Genomic DNA, 26253 nt, shown 5'->3' on the forward strand with positions numbered 1-26253 from the left:
GGTCTAGGCTAGACGAACCAATCCAGTTTGTGTTAGTTATGGTTATTAGAGTGCGTTATTAGATCAATTCCCTTTCCTTTTGTTTTTCCAATATTCTCCTATAAAGACATTAAGGCAATACAAATACATGCAAGAGGTAAATATAATAAAATATGTGCGTTATGACATTTCCGGTTAATCCGTTCTGTATTCGCAATCCAAACAGACGTGCATGTTACTTCTTTCGTTGACTTTATCGTGGTTTGGGTACATCATAATTACGTTCCATCCTATCGCCTTACATTTTATTTCTTCAATAATATGCATTAAAATATACGGCAACTTTCTAAAATAATACACATTAGAAACGAATAAAGCGTAAACGATTAAAGAAAATTGTCAAGACAATAACAGGATGCTAAAATTAGAGCGCTCTCTAAATGTCTCTCCATTGACCTGAGCGCCGCTACACAATGTATCGCGAGACTTCGTGTTTAACCAATCCGGGTTCTCCATTATGTCATACACTTCCTGGAAGCCAAGGCGTTTCACTTAAACACAAAACCGCGAAAAGTATAAACTAACTAGAGTTTGACCATACGTTATGGGAATAGATTCGAGTTAGTCACCAGAAAACGGCTATTTTAAAGATTCCCATTCACTGCCCCCCGTTTGCCTTTCATCGGAGGTAACGGGAATAAGCTAGCCATATTGAGCTAAAATGTCAGTGGTTGTGTTTCCCTGAAGTCATGGAGGACCGAGGGACCTGGACGCTGACGGCCGTAACCATCGCTTGTGTCGCCGCACTTTATGTTCCTACTGTGCAGAGAACAGTACCTGGAGGGGACTCAGGTTGGTACCGGGACTGGAGCAGGCTTGATGTACACCCATGGGGCAGACCACTGTCTGTCTCCCTGTACCTTTGTTGTTGCTGCCGCTCAGCCAATCACATGGCTTAATTATACAGGTGCTTTCGGTGTTCCTGGTGTCTCTTATTGGGGTCACTTAATAGTGTCTCTTATAGGTGTCTCTAATTGTTGTCTCTTATTGGTGTCTCTTACTTCTGTGTGTGTGTGTGTGTGTGTGTGTATAGGAAGAACATGATTGTTAAACATTCATAGATTTGTGCCTTCAGATTTGAGAATAATTTAGCTACCTAATGGGAACGTACAATTTCCAAACAACCTTATTGTCTATGCAATCTATGTAAATTGGAAGTTGACAATACATTGTGACTTTATTCTGCAATGGCTGCAGATAATTATATTTTACCCGCGTCGTTCATCATTCCAAAATGTTGAATTTAGAAGCGTTCAGAGGAAGGTAGAAAATTAAGTCTGTATCAATAATATCAGACTTGCAATAGTAGAGAATCGGGTCCATAAAGGTTGTGACACTGTTGTGTTTTGCATTTTCCTGCATCATTTAAAAAAATGAATGCAGTTTTCCCCGCCATGTCTATGCTATTGCACTCCAGTAGCATCAATTGATATTAAATGCTTTGCTACTTTCATCAATCTGCATTAATACCATAAGGAACAGCTTGTTCTATACATCCATAACTAATGAGAGCATGAAGTCATTGAGGGGTATGAGTTTAAATTCAAATTGGAACATTTGGGATTGTAGCTCATGTCCAATTCGCCATTCACTACGGTTACTATGTATGTATTACATACTAATGACATGAATAAATCATTTCACCTATACAGCCACTGGTGTATAATGTAACACTGTGTAATGTAACACAAACACTGTTAAGAAATGATAGCTCCGGAAGTCACTTTTAACTTGTAAATACGGGCCTGGGTGTACGACGGCGGCGCTCTGATGTCCTGCCTCGGCTTAAAAAGCTGCACACGGGGTAAATGCACATTTAGCAGAATGAATGCATGTGAAAAGCTCGAGCCGATATGGTGCAGGCAGAGGAGAGCGTCGCGGGATAGAAAGCTGAGTAGCCCTGCTGGTTGTGTGGCAGCCTAGCGAGGCACAGGCCCCGGCCAGCCCCTTCGCCACAGTGTTTAGGGACGGTGCAGGATCCCCGCTCTGATGGTGCCAGCTGAACACCCTTCCCTTTCCTCCAGGTCTCCGTCTCTGAGTCCTAATCTCTTTAGGTGCGATGTGCCCCGGAGGGCTATAGCGCAGCCCCCGCGGGAACGCTGTTGTCTAGGAATGTGGAGTGTGGAAATGGTTGGGGGGGGATTATGGGAGAACTGGTGTGGGTGCCCGTGCTCCGCTATCACAAAGGCTGTTGGCGCCAGCACCGCTACCCTGTCGACTCGATATTTTCCCTTTTTAGTAAAATGGGGGAGGGATGCAAAGCTGCATCTCTGTGGCACTGAGGCGGAGGTTTTGGCCAGTATTAGTTTGCTGGTTTTGCTGCAAAAAAAAAGTGTTCTGCTACTGTTAAAAATGAACGAAATGCAGAACGGGAGAGAAGAGGAGAATGAAGAAATGGGATGGAGGGGTAGAGCGATGGCAGGTAGCTGCTGGCCTATGCCAAGTGAAATGAAGCTTTGAAAACATTGATGCTGTGCAGGTGGAGGAATTCTGGCTTCATGGTCCATTTGAGTGATAAGACTGGGGCTCCTCATGCAGGCAGCGTAATTCCCTGTATCGGCAAGGCTGCAGGAAATAAGTGGGGCATCCTAGGATGCTGTGTTCTGTGTATTTTGCGACTTCAGTTTTGCATCATTAGCAGCAATGCGTTAAAAGTCAAATCTTTGTCTGTGTAATATATAAATAATCGTCTTCTGATTCATGAGGGTTTTATTGTTTATGTACTCCCTGGAACATAAACGTATCAATACTGACTAAAGAATGACGACATCTTCATTATTTGGCTCTTCCATTAATGTGTTGCTGTTTATTGGGGCATGGCCACCATTTGAATGGCTTTAAATGTTGAATGTTTTGAAAAACGTGTTTAGCCAATCTTCCAGATACCAGTAGAGGTCGCTGGCTTGAATAAACAACAACAATAATGAGTCTCACTAACTGAATTTCATGAGTGGGATGTGCAAACATGGAGTGAGAAATCAGTTTCATATAAACTGTCTGAGTGTAATTTGGAACAATTGGTCTCTCGCCCAGCCATATTCCCACCACCTCAAAATGGCCTCTTCCTTAAGTTTACGCATGCAATCAGTTGGTCATGTAATTATTTTCCCAAATTAGCCTGTAACCATCGGTAACTATTGTTTACCTCTTTTTCTGTGTGTGTGTGTGTGTGTGTGTGTGTGTGTGTGTGATGACGGGAGCGAGCTATCAGAGGAGAGACGGGAGATGAAGGGAAATGAGCGTGGCGCTTAGGAAATATCACACTGGGAAGATTTGCAGGTTTTGATCCCGGCAAATTAATGCAAAACCCCAGTGCAAGTATTTGATTTGGGAAAACTTCAGCAACAGACTTGCCTCTTAATAATAATTATAAGGTTTACATTAATTTCCTCCCCTTTTCCCTTCCACAGGAGAGCTGATCACCGCTGCCTGTGAACTGGGGGTAAGCATTAGCTGTATTGTTTAATCAAATCACTCATTAACTCCATACGCATTAAGGAAGTTTAATTAAGCATGGGCAGAAACCAGATTAATTGTACTTTTAGTCCACAGGTTTTTCCTCCCTTTCTATACACTTATTTTACTAAGTTACAAGTAGAGAATGCTATAATTTGCAACCCGTTTTTCAAATCCAATTAAAGTCAATGGTAAGGCGATGGCTTTTGTAGGATTTGCCTTATGTACGGTATAAGGCTTATTATATCCACCCCTCTTTTTGTGTGTGTGTGTGTAAGCCGCGAAGAATGAACTAAATCGGGTTAACAGTTATAATAAGTTTTATTATTTAATAAAGTTTATTACGGCGCTGTGATCCTTTTAGGGAGGCTGTGTCGGTGTCACTATGCCAGTAATCCTGCGTTAGTGCCGCAGTCCGTGTGGCCTGTCTGCCTGTCAGCCCCCCCCCAGGGCTCCAAGGCCCTCCCTCGGTCGCCGGGCCGCGGCCCTCCGCTCTGCTCCCCTGAGCTCCCCGGTCCTCATCTCCCCCCCCCCCCCCCCGCTGCCGTTGTGCCCTCAGTTGTCCTTAGCGGAGTGCCTGAGTGGCGCCAGGCCTTCCTCAGTGGTCCCCTAGATTTTTTTAGTTTTTCCGCCATGAGGTGCTACCAACCCAACCTCACCTAATCTGACCATCTGGTTCACCGGGGGGGGGGGGTCTCCTGTGGCTCCTGTTCTCGCCTACACCTGCCCATTCTTTTTTGCCCGACGGTGTTGGGATTGGTTTCGTCTGGGAGTTTCACGGGTAATAACAGCGATGGTGTTTTGGTGGTGTCCATATTGACTGGTGGCACAGTCACACTCTCTCTCTCGCTAGCTCTCTCTCCTTCTCTCACTCCTTCCCTCTTGCACACTTCTCAGCACGGCAGTCTCAGTTTGAAGAGCTGGCCCCTCTCTGGCTGGCTCATGTTATCAGTGCCAGGGAATGAGTCTGTGTTTAATGACTGAGCCCTTATCAGGCTGGAGGAGACTTAGCCGCTAATTGCTGTGATTGCCGGCTTCCCCCAGGCGCACCGAGCCGCAGCGTTCCGCGAGCCACGCTACGCCGTGACGCCACTCCCGGGACAGCTTCTGTCCTTGGGAAGAAAAGGAGGCGATGGTTGTGGTAGTGGTGGTTGTGCAGAAGTAGAAGTTGGAGGAGGTGGTGGAGGAGTAGGAGGTGGTGGAGGAGGAAGAGGAGGTGGTGGAGGGTGAGGAGGAGGAGAAGCAGGAGGTGGAGGTGTAGGAGGAGGAGGAGCAGGTGGTGGCGGTTGAGGAGGAAGGTTTGATAGAGGTGGAGGAGGTAGTAGGGGAGGTGGTTGAAGAGGAATGGGGGAAGTGTAGGTAGAGGAGGAGGAGGAGCTGCAGGAGGAAGTGGAGGAGAGGTGTTGGTGCAGAGGAAGGCTTCCCGGGGAGCAGCGGAGCTAATTAGAACTCTGTTCCTGCCGGCCGTGCCTGGCACTCCATCACTGCCTCAGTACAACCCACCGGTCCACTGATCAAATAGTTGTAGACATTGAATCTATAATGAATTGATAATATTTAATAACATTAGTTCATCTAGAATAATCTGATGAGATGGAACCTTTATTGATTCAGTTTAATGTTGTTTCGTTATCACTAAAATCAACAATGTCAATATTTTCTCAGACCCAGCAGCGAGGACAGAGCGGGTCGAATGCAAATGGGCGGTCCTTTTATTTATGGTCTCTTTTGTCTCGCCTCCGTGTCCTTGCCCATCATCCATTCACAGTCCATGGTTTTATATTCTCCCATAGTTCAGCTGCAGTTCAGTGAAAGGCCGTCGTGCCATGTTAGCATCTAGACTGTAATGGACCGCTCTCCTGGTTTAGCTTCAGGGCTAACTAGAGTTGTTCTGATACCGATACCAGTATCGGGTATCGGCGAGTACACAAGTCTATGCACCGATCCAATACCATCACATGAGTATCTCATTTATACACAGGCAAAGAACATTATCCTGCGTTAGTTAATGGTTGGAGGTCAAAAGTCGGAATGGGAAACGCGTTATCTCCGACCTACGTTTGTTCAAGCTACCAATAAATACGCTGAACTACAAGAAGGAAAATATATAATTATAGATTATAAATATATAAATGATCTAGTTCTGAAAAGAAAAGTTTTCGACAGTAAGTGAAACATCTATACATTGCTGTCATCGTAAGAGAACCCTTCAATCAGAACAAGTGCTATTAGTAGTTATAATGCTAGATGCTGTATCGGTATATACTCGGCATCGGCCGATAGTCAAGTTCAGAAATCTTGTATCGGGAAAAAAAACGAATAAATCTCTAGGGCTAACCGTCGTTTCTGTGCCGGTCTCTGTAGGTGGCCCATCCTCCGGGCTACCCCATCTTCACCCTGCTGGCCCGCTTGGCCATGGCGCTGCTGCCCTCCCTCTCCCCAGCCCACAGTGTCAGCCTGATGTGCGGGCTCCTGGGGGCCCTGGCCAGCGGGGCTCTCTGTTTCACGGTCTGCAGGTAAGGCGGGCTCTTTTTGTTTGTTTATACCACAGCTTGGTTCTGATTGGTCAATTCCGTTCCAAGGTTGTGCATTCTGTTTCAATCACTGCACACCTCTACCTCTAACAGTTCCGGGTCGATGCACAACCAATCCAACAGTCTCACTCTGCCTTGAGTGAGGGGAGGTCACCGGGAGGCAAACTAAAAACAAAAATGATGGCAAGCCAGGCAGAACATAAATAGTGTACATTCATTGAAAAGGCATAAAAGTTGGAAGCTGTGCCTGAAATCTCACCCACAAGAAAAGTGACCAACATCAAACTATTAAAACAACACATAAAACACACTATGCTACAAATGACTGTTCTCAACTGTGGCGTATATGCAGAATATAACACTCCGCAGGAGTCCCTCTGTACCCCAACGGGGGGGGGTGCTCTGGCCGGGGCGACGCATAGGTTGCTTAGCGGCGTTGTGGTGTGTTCCTTACGTAGGACATAGCGACTTGTTGACACGGACTTGGATTCGAGGAAACTTTAGATTTAGTATGCCTGAGAGGGCATTGGAACTATTGAATCTGTAAACGGGCAGTCTTCCTTAAGAAAATACCACACGAGTGCTTTTGACGGAGGTGTGCCATTGTCTGGAAGAGAAGATGGGTTTGGGTGGTGCTGAGTGAAGGCCAGTCACAGCCCTGATCCTCTGTTCAGTATTCAGGGACTGAGCTCCGTCAAGCCCCCCCTCTCTGTACCAGTGTGCCCGGACTGTTTACCCTTCAGCGCGTGTGTGTGTGTGTGTGTGTGTGTGTGTGTGGCAATTATCTCCTTTCTCCGTCATCGCCCGCCCTCGCTGCCCCCCCCCCCCCCCCCCCTCCCTGCTGCACAGCATGCACTCAATCCTGACATGGCACGATTTTTCTAATTCCCCACCCAACCAAACCTCCCTCTCCTTCCCTCCTGGGTCGAAGAGCTCTCGCTCTGTCTCTCTCTCTTCCTCCCCCCCCCCCCCCCCGTTTTCCCCTCCATTTTGCCTGCTGCCGACCGCATCACGTAAGAGGCATGTGGGCCCAGTCGCTCCTTTTGTGCCTTTTATCTCATACGGCTTAGCGCGGGGAATTTACATTTTGTAATAAGTATATCTGTTTATGCTCAGTGTGCACTCCTCAGTCATGACATCAGTTATTTATTTTAATTTACACTCCCATCAGGACGGAAGTGTAACGTTGTTTACCAACGGGTGTATACAAGCCTCGCGCTTCGGGTTGTGCTCTCGGGAGATGAGGGGGGGTGGGGAGAAGAAGGGTTTGGTTTGTTTTGATATAATGGCGCACGTTGGCCGGCCCGGTGGCTGTTTCTTGTGTGTCTGCTGATGGGTGGTGGGCAGGTGTGCTGGAGTCGTTCAGGGTCTGCAGGCCGGGGAGGGCTGGAGAGGAGGTGCTTCAGGGTGCCGGGCCTCCAGCCCGGGGAGGGCTGGAGAGGAGGTGCTTCAGGGTGCCGGGCCTCCAGCCCGGGGAGGGCTGGAGAGGAGGTGGTTCCCCGGGGCCTGGCCCTCCGCCCGGACTGCAGCAGCCCTAGAGCCGCACCCTGCATCACTGCTCCTCCAAGGGAACTGGAAGCACACTCACGACTCCTGAGACCTGCGTCAGAGTAGCATCCTCACAGTGAAGTTCGCGACGGGAGGGGGGGGGGCGTACATGGCCGAAGACGTCCGGAAGAGGGACACACTGCGCAGCCCAACACACTCAGCCACCCGTTGCCTTTGGTGTAACACTCGATGGCCAGACGTTTCAATGTGGCCAGAAAGCATCCATCTGGTTTGGCCAGTCCCAGTGCGTTTTTAATGCAGCCCTGTTTGGTAATCCCCAAGGATTTGGTTCCAATTTTGGATTTGAGTTAAGTGAAAAGTCATTATGAGGACCCCCTCTGACCCAATGGGGCTGACGGACATGGAGGACTCAGACAGAAAAAACACACACACTCTAAGCTCTTAAGTATGAACGTGTAATCTATGGTTTTCAATTTGTAAAAATCACCATAACCGGCTTTATTCGTTATCTGCACTGGTTCTGGTAAGAGTTAAGGTCTGTCACCAAAGATCAGCAGTCCAGTGTGGTCTGGGGGGGGGCTGGTGAGGGGGAGGGGCAGGTCCTGAACCAATGAGGACCTGCTTCCTGCCGCAGCCATGGAGGTAATTGAGGGCTCCACAAGCTATTAGTGGGCGAGTAGAAAATGGACACAGCCGCAGCCTGATGAAGGTTAACCCGGGCCAGACCGCTCCTCTGACGAAATGCCAAGACTAGATGACCCTTCGTACTTCCTTTGTCCTTTTTTAGATGTTTTTTTAATGTTTTTAATTATTTTGTACGGAATAAAATACCCTCCCTTGTTTCCTTTTTTGCCCAGTTCAGGCCAAACCAGACCTCCTAATTGGCAGAGTGCCTCTTCTGAAAACTAAACTTGATTATTTTTTTCTGAGTGAAACATTTTTTTCAGATGATAAATTACATTGAAGTTAAAATGGGTACTTGTTGGCAGTTCCTCTCAAATGGTAAATTGTCAGACCTTGAAAATTCATCTGGAATATACCCAACATTGCAAGCCTTTGATGTATCAATTTAAATTAGTCGGCCAGATTGCCGTGTTTAATGTGGGGGAATGTAAGTTGATAGGCTTGGAAGCCACTTCACTCTTGCATAAGTTTATATGTAGCACTTAGCCTCCCTTTGATTTGTCAGTTACAGTCCTCTTGGCTTGATCACATGGTTTGATGGCCAAATTGGATGTCTCGTTATGTTTTCACACCAGTGCCTGACAAGCCTTTGAGGATGGTGACCGACATGATTATAATTTCTATCGATTGCGCTGGAAGCTTTGCAGGAGGAGCGTTTGCCCCCCAGAATCCCAGGGACCTGAACGCCTGCAGTCTATAGAGGAATATGAACGCGTGCTCCTATCACAGAGGGATAATCCAGACAGCCGACTATTCCGTGCTCTCTCGTCTCACAGTTTATCTGCTAAAGCTGCTCCGAATCTGTGCTACCTGAGAGGAATCTCTCTCCCCCGTTCCCAGGCTTATCCAAAGAAACCACCAACAGACACGGCAGCTAGTTGACAGCCGTCGAGCCACGCACAACGCAGGCACGCCGCATCTCCGTTGTCAGCACTTTCCACACTTTTTTGCGCGATCGCACGATTACATAACTGTGTGCCTTAGACACACACAAACGCTCCGCTTCCACGCCGCCCCACTCAGCCTCCGTCGACGCACACCTGCGCAGGGCTCACCTGCCAAGGGCCAGCCCGAGGGGCACAGATGATGCCTCAGTGAACTGGGGGGCGGCCTGTACCGCGGCCCCAGCTCCTTATATGGGCCTCCACCATATGGTCCTGGAGGTTTCTGGAAAGTTACCTGTGGGCCGTCGGGTCGTCTTTAGAACACGGTTATTTATAATACTCTATAAGAGGTGCGTGGTACTGGTCCCGGGCCAACAGGGTGTTGGTATCGGAGGAAACTCCCAGTACAAAGATCCCGTTATGAAAAGCATGTGTGCTGTAAAGGGACTTGTTTTTTTGATTTCTTTTTTTAAAAAGCATGACGCATGTGAAACCCTGTTAATAGGAATGGTTGTTGAAATGGACGGTCCTGATTAGAAACATAATTAAGGTTTGATGGATTTGTTTAAGCCAAATCGCACATTCGTTCATATGTATCAAATGGTTCAGCCCGAGGTTTGCGGACCTCCTAATAGTGCTTTCACTGCAGTCCTCCGCCCACCCCAACCATGTATCTTCAAATGTAGCTGTAGAAGTCCAACCCCCCCCCCCCCCCCCCTCCTTCCCTTAGCCTGATCCAACCCCAGCATGACCAAATGTCCCCCCAGGACTGCTACTGAAACGCAGTTAAACAGATGTCTAATGAAGATGTTCTGTCCTCATTACTGGGCTGTGGGATGGGGAAGGAGAGGGAGGGCTGGATAGTCTGCAGAATTCAACCACAGTTTAATATTCCCTTCCGCCCTTGGGCCTGAGATTGTGCCGTCGTCGGACGTCAATATCCCATTCCTCCGCCACCACAGGCAGTCCTAATAAGGCAGCGAGCATGGAGACAGATCAGACTCGGCAATTACAATTCACCCGGAATTAGTTAATGGAATCTATACAAGCAACATTTATGGCGTGTGCCTAATGACTTTGTTGAAAAGGCGGAAATGAAAATGGGCATTCTGTGAATCGTTCAAGCAATTTGCTTTAGCAATCGTTTTGCATTTTTTAAATATTTTTTTGCTCCTGTGATTTTTATTTTTTGCATGTTTGTTGGGGCAGAGATTAAGATGGCATTCTGGGAGAAATTGTTGTGTCAGGGGCCTTATTGTTTGAGAAGGATTGTGGTGATTAATTTTGCGTTCACTCTTCTGGGTGGAGAGGGGTGGTGGGGGAAGGGGGGGGGAGTTGTCTGAGCAGCAGCCGTAGCAGAGTTTGGGCCCTTCTGAACCCTCTGCATCTATACATGTCAGCTTCCCACTCTGCTTGGAGGCAGAGGCAAGGCCAGGGAAACGCAGTAGTTCATGTCGTCCCCAGCCGAGACTTGGCGCCCGGCACATCCAAGATGAAATATACTGTGCCCTTTTGAATGACGCATAAGGATGGAGGGTATCTTGGGAGTAGTTTTCTGGTGTCAGATACAGTATCAGCGTTATGTCAGAACAGGCTTTATATCTGCATGCTCTCACCCCCACCCCCCCGCACTTGGCTCTGAATGCTGGACGCTCTGCCATAGAGCACTTACCCCCGTCATGTGATGGTAGTGTTTGAATCCTCATCGTCCGTGGCCCCGGCCAAACCAACACCCTGGGGCGTACGCCCGGGCCAGCTGGAACCCTAAGCCTCCCGGCCCGGCCCCTGTCCCGGGCCCCGGCCCGGCGCCACCGCCTCCTCCGAGGGCCCCCAACCTCTTCAGGAATGTGTGATTCCTTTCCAGGCCCTGTTTCCCGCCTGCCCGCAAAAAAAAATGTCCGCTCGGCCGTGGAACAACGGCGGGCTGATCCGCGGTGGCGGCGAGGACGGGGCTCCGCCCGCTTCCCTTTGGGGGGGCGTGTGGCGGGGGGTGTCCCGGTCGGCCTCGCTGTAAAGCCTCATTCTTCACCGCATAGTGCTGATACAGGGGGGCGTTGGGTGGGATATTTAGTGCAGCCGGCACGCGCTCGTCGCGCTGGCAGGACGCTGGTAGATGGGCAGGGGTAAATGAGACGGGACCCGCGCAGACACTTCAAAGCGGGGGCGCCGTGCCACCGTGGGGCCCCTGAAGAGGAAATGTAGCCCGCTGTATCGTTCTCTTTTATTGGTCCCGCTTTTCCTTTCAGCTCCTCTGTTAGATGCTTTCTGTTAGATGTAATTTTTCCTTCTCTTCCTGTTTTTTTCTCCGTTCTGAGCCTCTTTATGTTATGAGCCTTTCAGCAGAGCAGTCCCAGCCCAAGAAACACCGCAGTGTCCTATATGTACGGCACTAAAAATAGAAATTCCACTTTTTTTATTCCTCAGCAAGTTATTTTGCTTTCCAAAAATAAAGAAAGGCAAACACCATTGGTCTTATTTACTAGACGTTGGTCTCTTAATCAGGTAGTATTACCTGATTAACTGATTTATTACCGCTGGAGGGGTGGCACTGTGTACTATTGAATTGTCTGGATGGCGCAGTGTGTCGTTCCAGGCAGCCATTGTCCACCGTACACCAATATAGCATTCACTGCCCCGCACCGAGCCCTGATAAGATGCAAACACGGTCCGTGCTCGTGTCAGAGTTTCTGCTGCTTTATCTGCGGGCCCCTGGAGGGCCAACAAGCCTGGGAGACTGACAGGCCTGGCTTAGACCCAGGTAGTTCCAGGGACATAGACGGGTCATTCACACTGCTGCTTGTAGACAGATCACTTAAAGAATTTGACACGCCCCAACAGAGGTGGGCATGGTTTCGGCTGTGTGTGTGTGTGTGTGTGTGTGTGTGTGTGTGTGTGTGTGTGTGTGTGTGTGTGTGTGTGTGTGTGTGTGTGTGTGTGTGTGTGTGTGTGTGTGTGTGTGTGTTAGGGCTGCTAGATTATGGAAAAATCATAATCAGGATTATTTTGGTCAATATTGAAATCAGGATTATTCAAATGATTATTTTTGAGTTCAAAAACATGAAACTGTGAGCTTCGAAAAAAATGCACAATGTTCAAATAGAAAATAATGTATAAATAGGAAAAAAAACAAGGAAAAAAAAATAATTTCAACTCAACTGGAGATCGTTTGACCCAAAGAATCACAATTAAAATGTGATTAATTGCTGTGTGTGTGTGTGTGTGTGTGTGTGTGTGTGTGTGTGTGTGTGTGTGTGTGTGTGTGTGTGTGTGTGTGTGTGTGTGTGTGTGTGTGTGTGTGTGTGTGTGTGAGAGAGAGAGACGGACACACCTTGCATTGGAAAGTCTCTGGGTGAGTCTGGGCAGAGTTTGCATAATGTCCCGGTCCGTAGACCCCCACTAGTGCTCATCACCCAGAACCTGCCCCCTGCTGAGCACATGAGCTGGGGAGAGTTAATTGTCAAGCAGGGGGGTAGAATTAGGGGGGTGGGAGTGCAGGGAGTCCCACCCAGCACCTCAACAAAAGTCATCACACCCCCAACCCCGCCACCCTCCCCTATCCCACCTTTCTCCATCGCTCCTCTTCAAGTTGCAACTAATTCCTGGAACCGTGCAGCGAGAGAGACATCCCCTATCTCTTATTAAGACCGTCTCCTCCGCGCTGCTGCCCCTCCCGCTCTCTCCCCCTCCCATTCATACTCACACACACACACAGACGCACACACAGCCGCACACTTGCGCTTATGCGTACCCTTACCACGAGACCAAACGAACAGTGGGAAAAATGAGCATGAAAAGAAAGAGGGGAAAAAAAGGGAAAGTCATCGGCGTGCGAGTGTGTGCATTTTTTTTTCTCTCTCTCCCCTTCTTGCTCTCACTCTCCATTTTTTTCTGATTTACCGCTCTTTCCTCAGAAAGCGCCATTGTTCCCCTCGCCCAAGTCTCATCAGGCCTTTGTGGCTGACTATCACAGCGGCAGGCAGAGAGCTGGAAATGTATAAATGGTATCATGCCTCGTGATTAATGGCGGTGCTTATGAGTCAGGTCTGATAACGGGCCTGCTCTCTACTCAATTTCAGATACCGTTAATGGAATCTGTCTTCTGCGATTGTAATGTGAGAGCGCCTAATTTGCTATGGAGCTTGAAGCTGTCACCGGCAAGGGATTGTGGGGTCATAAGGGACCTGGCAGCCGCTTGGCCTGCAGCTTGTATCTGCGGTGCTGAATAGAGCAGCTCTCTGCCTGTCAGTTAGCTGATAGGCTGATGAGGAGGACTCTAAGCCACTCCACACAATGGCGGAAAAGGGCCGTACTGCCTGACTTCCCTAATTGTGGAGCCTGTTCGTATTTCGGAGCCGGCGTGCCAGGCACCGGGCTAGCTCTTCTTCTTCTTCTTCTTCTTCTTCTTCTTCTTCTTCTTCTTCTTCTTCTTCTTCTTCTTCTTCTTCTTCTTCTTCTTCTTCTTCTTCTTCTTCTTCTTCTTCTTCTTCTTCTTCTTCTTCTTCTTCTTCTTCTTCTTCTTCTTCTTCTTCTTCTTCTTCTTTCTTCTTCCTTTTTCTTCTTCTTTTCCTTCTTCTTCGTCGTCTTTGTCTTTTTCTTCTTCTTCCTACAGTCCTTTTCTATTTCTCTGGGCTTTTTCAACTCCCTCCCCCATCCCTTTTTTTGCTCATCCTCCACCCCTCCTCATCCTCACCCCTCTGCACACCCTCTCCCTATCATTCCTCTCCCCTCCCTCCTCCTCCTCCTCCACCTCCGCCTCATTTGTGGCCTCCCCCTCCTCCTCCCCCCTTCTGTCTCTGGTTTTTTGGTAAGTGGTGGGTCTTAGCGTATGACAGATTATCCCAAGTTTGCTTCAATTACCCGCTAAAGAGACGGAGACGGTACAGGAGAAGAGGATGGGGGAAACTTTTGTGCACATTATATTTAAGAGGCGGAGGATAAAGTGCTATCAGCCGTACGGTGGGTTGGGTGCCGGTCTACTGGAGATCAATGGGCTGCCAGGGAGGGAAATTCTCATTACGGCTGAATTGCCCTAATTCAGTGCGGGTGTTTTTCAAGGTCTTGTCCAATGACCAAACTTGGGTCACAGGAAGATTAAAATGGCTTCCAAAGTTGTTCTTATGTTTTTTTTGTAATATATATATATTTTAAGAAATGTTTGAAGCAAGGTTTCATAAACATTTGTGCAATAGTATATGAAAAACCATAATATCATACATTTAAGACACTTAAGAAAATATGTCAATATAAATAAGGCAGGATATTATATTACACGTATTAGTAACCATTTGTAAGAGGAGGTATTAAACAACAACATAAATGTCTAATAAACATTGATGCATTCATTAATTATTCTTAATAAATGGTTGTAGCCCACCCCAACCCTTTATTCATAAGCCATTAATAACGTAACTTATTTATTTTTCCATCAGCCCCTTTTCTGTAACTTCCATTGGCTCCCTGTAGTAGCTCGCATCAGATTCAAGATGTATGTACTGGCCTACAAGGCGGTCAATGGAACTGCCCCAGCCTATCTCGAAGCGTTGGTCAGACCACACACCCCAGCTCGAGCGCTACCTCAGCTGGACACCTGGTACCGCCATCGCTAAGAGCAAGCAAAGGTCGATCATCAAAGTCACAACTCTTCTCTGTTTTGGCACCGTAGTGGTGGACCGAGCTCCCTGCCGATGTCAGGACCGCAGGGTTGCTCTCCAGCTTCCGCAAAACACTAAAGACTGGCTTGTTCAGAGTTCACCTAAACTATGCATAGCCCTCTAACCCCCCCCCCCCCCCGCCCCCACACCCCTCTTAAGCACTTACTGTATGTTGTACGTCCTGGCATTTAATGTAGGCACTTATTGTATGTTGTACGTCCTGGCTATCTTTTTTGTGTACAGGGAATGGGTTACCCTAGCGATGGTGAGTGCTTGGCACTTGGTTTTATGAACATCCTTACTGTACCGACAGCGGTATATTGTTTCTCTTTCTTCTGACAAAATAACTTATTGTAAGTTGCTTTGGATAAAAGCGCCCTAAATGTAACTTAAGTGTTCCTTTGGGTCCCTCTCTCCAGGCTGTCCGGTCCGGGTCCCGGGGCACTGCTGGCCGGGGGGGCGTTCGCCGCGACGAGGCTCACCTGGCAGTGGTCAACTGTGGCGGAGGTCTTCAGCCTCAACAACCTGTTTATAGGCCTGCTCTTCTCCCTGATCACCTGCTTCTACAATCCGGGCGGTTTGCATTGGTCCTTACTTGCCTCGAAACGTAGGAAGGTAACTAGAGAGACAATGTGCAGAAGTACCCCACATGGCACAGAGGTTACGTTATTAATGGCTTGTGAGGAAAAGGTGTAGGTGGGCTCCAACCATTTATTAAGAATAATTAATGGATTGTATCAATGCTTGTTACAACATTCGTTAAACTATAGATAACTCTCGGTTAACGGATCATTGTTTTCGTCTGTCTGTACATTTATTCAGATTGCCCACCTGGGGGCGCTGTGCTGTGGCCTGGGGCTCTGTAACCAGCACACCATGGTGCTGTTTGTGGTGCCCACAGCCCTCTGGGTCCTAGTGCAGCTGCACTCCGACGGGGTAGGTCTAGCTTGTCTGTCCTCCAACTTAAGCCCCATCATGTACCAAATGCAGGGAAGAGCGATGCTATACTTAATTGGGAGTCGGCTTAGTTTAGGAGGTAGTGCGGGTTGACTTGTAACCGGAAGGTTGCTAGTTCCTCGATCCCCGGCTCCTAGCTGAGTGTCTAGGTGTCCCTGAGCAACACACCTAACCCTAAGTGCTCCCGACGAGCTGGCGGTCGCAGTGCGTGGTTCGGTGTATAAATGGGTATGAACCTTTTCAAGTCGCTTTGGATAAAGCGTCTGCTAATTGCCCTAAATCTAAATGTAAATTGGCAAACCATGTTTTGGTTTTAATCTACTCTTATGTTATTAATTTAAGTTATTTTTATTATTTCAGCATCATATTGAAAAAGTATGAAAGGTTTTCCTGTACCATATGTATGTTCTAATCCAATGAACTACAACGATTGTTGCACACATTTCCACTAATAAACACTCCGTTCACAAAGGGTATGTTAGGTCTGCGTCTACGAGAATCAATCAATGTGCTCACCTGCTCGATGTGTATCGACTCTGTCAGGGGCTGTCTCTCCGCCTCCTGGTGACCCTGGGAGTGTGTTTCATCACCGGGCTCGTGCCCTACGTCTACCTGCCCATCTCCTCGAGCCTCAACACGGCTCGCTGGAGCTGGGGGGACCAGACCGACCTCTCAGGCTTCCTCACCCACCTGCTGAGGACAGAATACGGCACCTTCAGCCTGGTACACACACAGCCACCTGGTGATACACAATGTAGTACTCTGACAGCGCTATCCATGGTGTCTGAGTGATGACTTTTCCCTGGTCCCTCTGCGTCTCAGGCTAAGACGGAGAGCTCTGTAACCGTGGCTGCGATGCTCAAGTGAGTATTTTCCTCAACAAGCATACCCTTTTTTTAAGAAGCCATGTCGTAACTTTCAATCTATATTCATGTGTACTGCTTTAAAGCTGACATCATTTCAGTCGATTCATAGTGCGTATGTTACCCCCCGAACAAATCTGAGCCACCGGAGACCGCGGCTGCAGAACTGCTTTTTTATCAACTTATCATATTGATTTTTTACCCCTGAATCCCCTCAATCGGTCGATCCACTCGTCGGTCTGAATCCGACTCGGTTATGGCCGAGTTTCAATGCAGCCTAAACATTTTGGAAGACACACAGCTTCGGTAGGGTAGTAGGCTACTTCCTGTCATCACAAGGAGCTACAGGAAGAGCATGGAGACTGCGGTATCTATCTCAGAAGCAGGGGTTGTGCCTCCGACACGGCAGATTTAGCCGAGAGACAAACCACTTGGTTTTTGGAGAACACCATAATCATCTTCTAGAGCGCTAGCCTCCCCTCCTCTCGTTTTTTTTTTTCCCGCTTGTTTAAGATCCCTCTCCATCACAGCGTCCCAGAAGTCCCTGTGTTTGGTCCGTCCTGTCTCTCCGGCGGTCTGAGGCCATCGCTCGGGGGGGGGAGGCTAAAGTGTGACAGACACTGCAATTGAGCCAGGGAAAAATATTTCTTTATCTATTTCATTTTTTTATTTCACTATTCTATAACTAACCCCCCCCCCGCATATTCTAGTCAGTTGCCACCCATTCCACCCACATCTGAACATACACACACGTGCACAAGGACACACACATCGACACACACACACAAGGACACACACATCAACACACACACTTCAGCCAGCCTTCTTGTATCCCTATCCCACTGATGGAATTGCGGGGATGGGGGGGGGGGGGGGGGGAGGATGTGTGCACATCATAAGACCCCCCACTATCAGCTCCCCCTCCCCCTCTCCCCTCTGCCCAAACACCCGTCCACTCCTGCTGTTTGATGGACAGGCACACCTTCAAGAAGGGAGGGGGGGGTGGGGGGCAACACTGTCAACATGTCGACAAACCAAAGACGTAAACCCACTCAAGAAGCTGACATCACCACACACAACGTACACGCACTGGGTGCACGCACACCGAGTTCATATACTCACACTGCTCCCACACACCGTGCCCACATACACACCGTGCTCACATACACACACACACCGTGCTCACACACATCGTGCTGACATACACACACTGAGCGATACAGAGACTCAATAAGCTGTCAAATGAGATGGGGTATTAAGGAAGAGACAGGGAGCTATCTCCGAGCTCTAAGCGAGTTCCGTGTGTGTGTGTGTGTGTGTGTGTGTGTGTGTGTGTGTGTGTGTGTGTGTGTGTGTGTGTGTGTGTGTGTGTGTGTGTGTGTGTGTGTGTGCGCGTGCGTGCGCCACTGGTGTCAATCCGGTTAAAATGCAGTGTTCAATCCCAGGGTTTGTTTTGGTAGAGGAATTCACTCACTAACGTCCACAGGTTTCAATCGTTGATATTGTCTGTATGTGTGTTTGTATTCATGTGTGTGTCGTTTGATCCAGGGCCCAGGTGGACCACTGGTATGCTGACTATCCCTTCCTCTTCTGCCTGGTCTTCTACCCTGCTTTTTACAATGGGTAAGTCTCTCGGCGGGAGCATGCCTCACACTGTCACTACTCCAGTCCTTCCCTCCACACAAGAAAAAATCTAATCCCCTGCAGTCAAACACACGGAACAAAACCAGTGTCAGACGCTGATCTCGGGGAAGAGAATAGAAAAAAAAGAGCCGGTGTCTTTCCGGCTGGCACGCCATCACAACTCTCCGTATTTAAACGAAGAGAGCGTTTGTTTTAAAGAGAATACTTGTCGCGGTATACAAGCGAATGAGTGGCTCTGTGTGTTCCCGTGTGGCAGCACTGTGGGATCCACCGAGTGCTTACTGCTACCGTTCTGCTGGGGTCTGGATGTGTCAGGGAGATCCAGGAGAGAAGTCTCCCCTCAGGGATACGGCCCACCCTCACTCTTACCCTCCCCCTCCCCCTCAAGGGATCACTTTGGTGAAACCTCACAAACGCGCATGACGAGGAAGGGTAAATCATAGATATCAAAAGGGACAAAGTACAAAGCGTTGTTTTGTAGTTATTTGATATGGGGCGGTGTGTAATTTGAGTATATATAAATGAGTATATAAAAGTACAAATGAGAATGAATTGTCTCGATCATAAGTATGAATAATAGAGAAGACAGCCATTTCATTTATTTCTTCAGTTACATCAACTTAATTGATGTGGCCCTCAATCACAGTCAGCACCTCAAAGCGGCAAAATACTCCATACCTTAAGCCCTGAGTCTGCCACAGCAAAACAGTGCAAAATGAGTACTGTTTGTTAGCTGGCTTTTATTTTGAAATTGTAGCCATTTGGGATGCAATGGATGTCAGAGTCAGCAAAGGGGTTTATTATGGCTCACACTGCATTCAGAAATCAGTCACACTCCTCTAAGCTGGCTGGGGTTCCCATTTGATCTCCGGCAGTCAATCAAAGTCCTTTACAATCTAGAAGTCTTCAAAATGGAAATGCTTCATCTAGATTCCATGCATGTACAAAACTCGTTCATATAGTTGTGTTATCACCATTATTTCATTGATCATGCTCATAGGAAGTTATTGTCGTCCTGCTCTGTGTGTCCGTGCAGCCTTGCCCAGGTGTCTGGTCTGTTGACTGTGTGTGTTGTGTGCAGGTATGGCCAGGTGTCCGGGCTGTTTACCACTATGCTATGCGTCTACATGCTGTTCTTCGCTTGGAGGGCCAATCTGGACATCAGCAAACCCCTGCTGCTGGGTGTGGTAAGCTTGGGTGTCTCTCTTATAATGTATGAATGTATCTCATCTAGAGTTTAGTTCACATTCAGCTCCCCATGTTTTTTCATTGGAACGAAAGGGCACCTGGGGTAGACTGGGGCTTGGGAATGCGCTCTAGCTAAAGCAGGTTACGGTCAACTCAGGTGCATGTCCTCAAGGAGCAGGGAGGGGTTGGCAGACCGGACAATGATCAAAGCAGTAGCATTGTTTTAACAAAAAACATGAGGTGTGTGTGTTTGGTCCCTTGCAGGTGGAGCGTTTCTGGCTACAGAGTGACGCTATCGCCGTTGTGCTGGCGGGCCTGGTTCTGGGTGGGCCCAAGGGTGGGTTGATGAAGAGACTAGGCTACCGGGGGCTGTGGAGGACCTCAGGATGGGTGGTCACCGTGGGGGTGTTGGCACACATGGCCCACTCTAACTACAGGTAAGAACCACGGCATGACGCTCAGGAGGGAGAGCGGGTCGGCTGGTAACCGGAAGGTTGATAGTTCGGTCCCCGGCTCGAGTGTCGACGGGTCCCTGAGCAACACACCTAACCCTAACTGCTCTCACTTAAATAACGCAGAGAAAATAAGGGAGGGTCTGAAAAAAACAACCAGAACCTGCCTTTTTTTTTTTCTCATCGCCAAAATCCCCTTTGCAACACTTTTTCCCTGAGTCAACCTGATTTGTTTCCCCCCTGAGCTCCACACCGGAGGCCTGAACTCCACCTGTCAGCCACTCCCTCTCCACCCTCTCCCCCTTCTCCCCCCAACACCCCCTATAGTGCCCGCCGTGCTGTCTGGGTGCGGCGTAGATCGGCGCGGTGAGCACATAGACACCTGCGGAGCTCCATCCGCAGAGCTCCGTCAGGAGAGCGAGCCACCCGGGAAGCGGCAGATTACAGGAGGGTGACGACAGGGGAGGGAGGGGGGCAGGGAGGGAGGGAGGGAGTGCCAGGGCCTGACACCCATCACCTGGCAGCTTTGATCAAGGGGAGAGGGAGCATGGGCCCGGGTTGTCAGTGCCCGTCTTCCCCGTTCTCCACCTCCATCTCCCGACAACAGGGCGGGCGGGCGCTGACAACTTAACCCTCGGCGCACCTCCTGGAACACGACGCACACCCACGCACACACCCAGGCTCCACAGACACACAAACCCTTCACAGTCAGCCACACGTAGCCCCACCCCCGTCAATAAACCATCCAGGTGATCGGTTGACTCATGCCGTGCTTTTGCCGACTCCTCCCAGGACTTGCGATCAGAGCCGCAACGATGTGGTGGAGAGCTTCGGGAGGCAGATCCTGGCCTCCATGCCACGGAAGGCCATCGTCCTTACCCGGGGAGACCTGCCGGGAAACACCCTGCGCTACCTGCACTACTGCAGGGGCGTGCGGGCCGACGTCACCCTGGTGGACCAGGAGGTCAGCTATGGTGATCCTTTCTACTCTCCTGACTAAAGACGTTCCGATACCGATACCAGTATCGGAAAATCCTCCGATAATCCTTAAATTCAGTCGGGTATCGACCAGTACACAAGTCTATGAGCCGATCCGATACCATCACATGAGTAGCTCATTTACTACACAGGCAAAGAACATCACAACTGCGTGCTGTGGTATTCTGCGTTCATTAACCGTCGGAATGGGAATCACGTCGTCTCCGACCAACTAAGAACTGTGATATTAGTAGTTACAATGCTAGATGCTGTATACACTCGTTATCGGCCGATGCTCAATTCAGAAATCGATATCGGGAAGAAAAATATGGTATCGGAACATCTCTACTCCAGACCTGGAAGTGCCAAAAAAGACTGCATGTTGGAAACACAAACTCATCGTTAGTATCCGTCTGATCAGGACAGTGTAGCACAAAGGGGAAAAATAATAATTTCAGAGAAATTGTTGGCCCTTAATTACGTCTGTTAATGTCTTTAAGATGATGGTGGAAGATGGGTTCACTCTTTTGCTTCTGTATGTATAATTTACATTTACATTTAGGGCATTTAGCAGACGCTTTTATCCAAAGCGACTAACAACAAGTACATTTTTCAGGAGAAAGGGAAACAATATATCGGTGTCGGTATAGTAAGGAAGTGCATAGAACCAAGTGCCAAGCGTGGGCTGGGAGGGTAAGGGGGGAGGCTATGCAGAGTCCAGGTTAACTCTGTATCAAAGTGTGCAGGTCCTGTATGAAATCCCTATATATTTGCAGCCCGTTTGTTACTCTGATCTCATATTCTGCCTGGATGTTCCTTCTACCCTGTGGGTCTCCACACAGATGATGACGTACCCCTGGTACGTGGCCAAGCTGAGGAGCCACCACCCTGGGGTCCACTTCCCTGGTCGCTGGTGGGACCCGGTGCGCTCAGAGGAGAAAGGAACCTTCAGCCTGGAGCACTTCCTCTCCAACAACACACAGTGAGACACAGAGACGTTAGAGGGACGGAGGGCGGCAGGAAAATGATCCATGGCTCATGATGATGATGTTTAAACAACTGACCGGGTTAGGAGGAAAATATTAATTCCAGTCAAGTGCCTCTGTAATGATGAACTGGTTTCAGTTTAAGAAGAAAAAACTACTGCTCACTGCCACCTTATCGTGAGGAACCACTGACTACAGACAGCTGAGCTGGGGAGCATGTTGGGGCCAAGCCCCACCAGGGGGCAGTATTCACCTGGCCAAGTGCCCCCCAGTTCTCAGAAGGGGCAATGCTGACCTCTGTGGGGTCAGCGAGGGAGAGAGACGGAGAGGGAGGGAGAGACAGACAGAGCGAGAGATAAAAATAGACATGGGTATGGTACCTCCTGTGGTTTAGACCCCTCTGTGTGTGTGTGTGTGTGTGTGTGTGTATATGTGTGTGTCTGCGTGTGCGTGTGCGTGTGCGTGTGCGCGCAGTAGGCCTGTGCTTGCATGCATCGGCCTGACTGATGGGGACCCCAGCTGGGAGCGGAGCTTCACCCGGTGGCCCCTGGGCGTGTGCGACCACCTTGTCCCCGCCCACACACACTTCCACCCTGAGGACTGGGCTCGGCGCACCCGCAACCTCTACCAGTGGAGCCAGCCCCACGACAGGTACCCACATCAGAGACACACACACACACACACACACACACACACGAACACACACACACACACACACACACACACACACACACACACACATGCACACGCACACACTCACACGCAGTGTCCATCACACAGTGATCCGCAGAGAGAGAGACACACAAACCCACACACATAACCACATACTTATGCACACACACTCACACACACAGTGTCCAGCAGACAGAGACACCCACACACATCCACCAGTGGTCCCACAGTGGCTCGGCCAGTGGCTCCAGCTCGTCCCTCTGTCCTCAATACAGCTGTGCTCTCCTTTCTTGATTTAATATATATATATATATGTATTTATTTTTAATTTAACCAAAGCGAGACATTAGGCCCTCAGCCATTTGAAGTGAGAGCGAGTGAGGAAGATAATGAGTTCCTCATTGCATTTTTGTCAATAAGTGTGTCAAAAGTGGAATTAGTCAAAGCTGTGCGTTCTGCCCGCGGCCCGCCGCTCATAGAGGGGTGGCTGTTCTGAGCACTGTGATGTTACTCCCCCCCGTGCCCTCTCGCTAGGCCGTACACAGCCAAAACAGTATTTTTGAAGAAGAGGTCAATGATTGATTAGTGATGCAACAGAATAAGGTGGGGGCTGGGATAGAGGTAGTGAATGGTAAATAGACAGCATTTATCTAGCACTTTTCTAACCAGTGGTCAATCAAAGCGCTTTACAATATTTCCTAAAATCCACCCATTCATATTCATTCACCAACAGCGGTGTGAACCATTCAAGGCGACAGCCAGCTTGTCCGGGAGCAGTTAGAGTTAGGAGTCTTGCTTAGGGACACCTCGACACTCAGCTCACTCAGCCCGGGATCGAACTAGCAACCTTCCTGTAACCAGCTAATCTGCTATACCTCTTGAGCCACATGCCGTTCAGTGATCAGTCAGGTTCAAGTCGATAATTAACCTCTTAGGAGGTTAAAGCTTACAGATAGACTACTGACTGTGTTTCTGTTTTGAATCGACGTCGGTAGCTCGAGTTAGAATACTTTATTACCGTATTGGCAAATTTCACATTATGTGCCTCCTCTGTTCATTCATATTTCGTTAAAAACTGCAGAAACAAGCAAAGCATCCTGGGTTCGCTTGAAAGTGGAGATGAAAGAAAGTACCCAATAGAAAAGCAATAAAGGTTTATGCAGCTTACCTTTTCTTGTATCATCTTTGCAAAAACAATTGCCAGTGGAAGTTTATTTTTGATATTTTATTAACTGTTTTGCATATTTGTAGTAATGTACCAGTTGAACAACTAAATGGTTGCCAAAGTAACAGAAAAAAAATCGGTGGTACTTTTTCTTCAAAGTTATTAATATATCATATTTGAATTTCTTTTGTTTTCCTTGACAGTTTCCATCCCGGTTCCTGGGAGCATGTTGCTAACGAAGAGATGTGGCAGGCCAGGTGAGGAATACCTTCTAATCCTCCTATGATGTAGAATAAAGACTATAGATACTAGATATACACTAAAGACTTTAGAGCCAAGATATACAATATAGACTATATACTAGATGTACAAAATAGACTATAGCTACTAGATATACACTAAAGACTTTAGAGCCAAGATATACAATATAGACTATATACTAGATGTACAATATAGACTATAGGTACTAGATATACACTAAAGACTTTAGAGCCAAGATATACAATATAGACTCTATACTAGATGTACAATATAGACTATAGGTACTAGATATAAACTAAAGACTTTAGAGCCAAGATATACAATATAGACTATATACTAAATGTACAATATAGACTATAGGTACTAGATATACACTAAAGACTTTAGAGCCAAGATATACAAAATAGACTATATACTAAATGTACAATATAGACTGTAGGTACTAGATATACACTAAAGACTTTAGAGCCAGGATATACAATATAGACTATATACTAAATGTACAATATAGACTATAGGTACTAGATATACACTAAAGACTTTAGAGCCAAGATATACAATATAGACTCTATAATAGATATGCAATATAGACTATAGATACTAGATTTGCAAGATGTCCTCATAGATACCCGTAAATGTAGAGATCTAATAGATACCACTAGATCTCCAATATAGACTAATATATAAAAGTAGATGTACAGTGTCTAGTAGATGTACAACATTGAATAGATACCTGAAAATGAAATATATATAATAGAGACCAGTAGATCTCCTATATAGACTAATATATACTAGTATATCTTCTATATAGATGAATAGAGACCAGTAGATCTCCTATATAGACTAATAGATACCAGTAGAGGTACAGTATCTAATATATACCAGTAGATGTACAGTATCTAGTAGATACCAGTAGATCTCTTATGTACACTAATGGATACCAGTAGATCTCCTATGTAGACTAACAGATACCAGTGGAGGTACAGTATTTAGTAGATCCCAGTAGATCTCCTATATAGACTAACAGATACCAGTGGAGGTACAGTATCTAGTGGATCCCAGTAGATCTCCTATATAGACTAACAGATACCAGTGGAGGTACAGTATTTAGTAGATCCCAGTAGATCTCCTATATAGACTAACAGATACCAGTGGAGGTACAGGATCTAGTAGATCCCAGTAGATCTCCTATATAGACTAACAGATACCAGTGGAGGTACAGGATCTAGTAGATCCCAGTAGATCTCCTATATAGACTAACAGATACCAGTGGAGGTACAGGATCTAGTAGATCCCAGTAGATCTCCTATATAGACTAACAGATACCAGTGGAGGTACAGGATCTAGTAGATCCCAGTAGATCTCCTATATAGACTAACAGATACCAGTGGAGGTACAGGATCTAGTTGATCCCAGTAGATCTCCTATATAGACTAACAGATACCAGTGGAGGTACAGGATCTAGTAGATCCCAGTAGATCTCCTATATAGACTGATACAGGCTGGCCTATCCTCTCTGCGCCGTGCTCAGCCTCAGGAGGCTGCCAGAGCCGCGCGGCGTGCCAGGACATCTCCATAAATCAGCCGTGTGTGCGAGAGCATCTGCATGTGCGTCCCCGCCGGGCGGGGGGGCATCTACATAAGTCAGTGTCCCGGAGAGCGGCGCGGCTCGTCCATGCCGCACTTAGCCCCTTTGCGCGCCTTGGCTTTGTTTCAGGATGAAGACGGCTTTCTTCCTCTACGACCTCGCAGAGGGCATGCAGGGCGACGGGAAGGCACGCCTCTATCAGCTGTCCTACACCGTGAGTCTGCACCGCCGGACACGGGGGGTCACCCCGGCCAACCACACAGGGTCAGAGTTAGTCAGGTTGGGAGGGGGGGGGTGTCCGGTTGAAGCGTACATCGGTGTTTACACCGGGGACGTGTTGCTGAGGTTAATATAAATATTGAAACATTCAGAAACCCATGGCTGTGTTCCCGCCACGCATATTTCTTCAAAACAAACTGTGTGTGTGTGTGTGTGTGTGTGTGTGTGTGTGTGTGTGTGTGTGTCTCACGGGGAATAGCTCTACAAGGAGATTGTGGAGGCCTACCCAGTGTACCCCCCCAACTGGGACAGGAACATGGCCCTGGCCTGCGAGAGGCTGCTCCGCTCGGGCCCCCAGGGGCCCGGTGTGGCAGAGCGCCTGCTGTCCTGTGGCATCAAGCACTTCTCCCTGTACCTGACCAAGGAGCGGCAGGAGCCCCAGGCCCCGGCCATACGCTCGGCCATTGCTCAGCTGCTCCAGGAGCGGGAGCGGTTCCGGCAGAACCTGGTGCAGGGCCCCTGA

The 26253-nt window shown here is 48.2% G+C and overlaps 1 protein-coding gene across 1 annotated transcript; it reads left to right on the forward strand.

The window, feature by feature from the left end:
* On the forward strand, positions 1-26253 carry tmem260 (transmembrane protein 260; the record flags this gene model as incomplete). The annotated part of the gene is made up of 17 exons (XM_079752266.1): positions 1-136; positions 727-831; positions 3450-3481; positions 5860-6011; positions 15177-15372; positions 15580-15693; positions 16258-16437; positions 16537-16577; positions 18126-18200; positions 19303-19408; positions 19674-19846; positions 20654-20825; positions 21682-21821; positions 22300-22476; positions 23866-23919; positions 25641-25725; positions 25990-26253. Exons 2-17 carry the CDS (start codon positions 729-731, stop codon positions 26251-26253), a joined length of 2064 nt encoding a protein of 687 aa, XP_079608392.1. The 5' UTR covers positions 1-136; positions 727-728.

Source organism: Pollachius pollachius (genome assembly GCF_949987615.1).
Source record: "Pollachius pollachius genome assembly, chromosome: 15".
Lineage (NCBI taxonomy): Eukaryota > Metazoa > Chordata > Actinopteri > Gadiformes > Gadidae > Pollachius > Pollachius pollachius.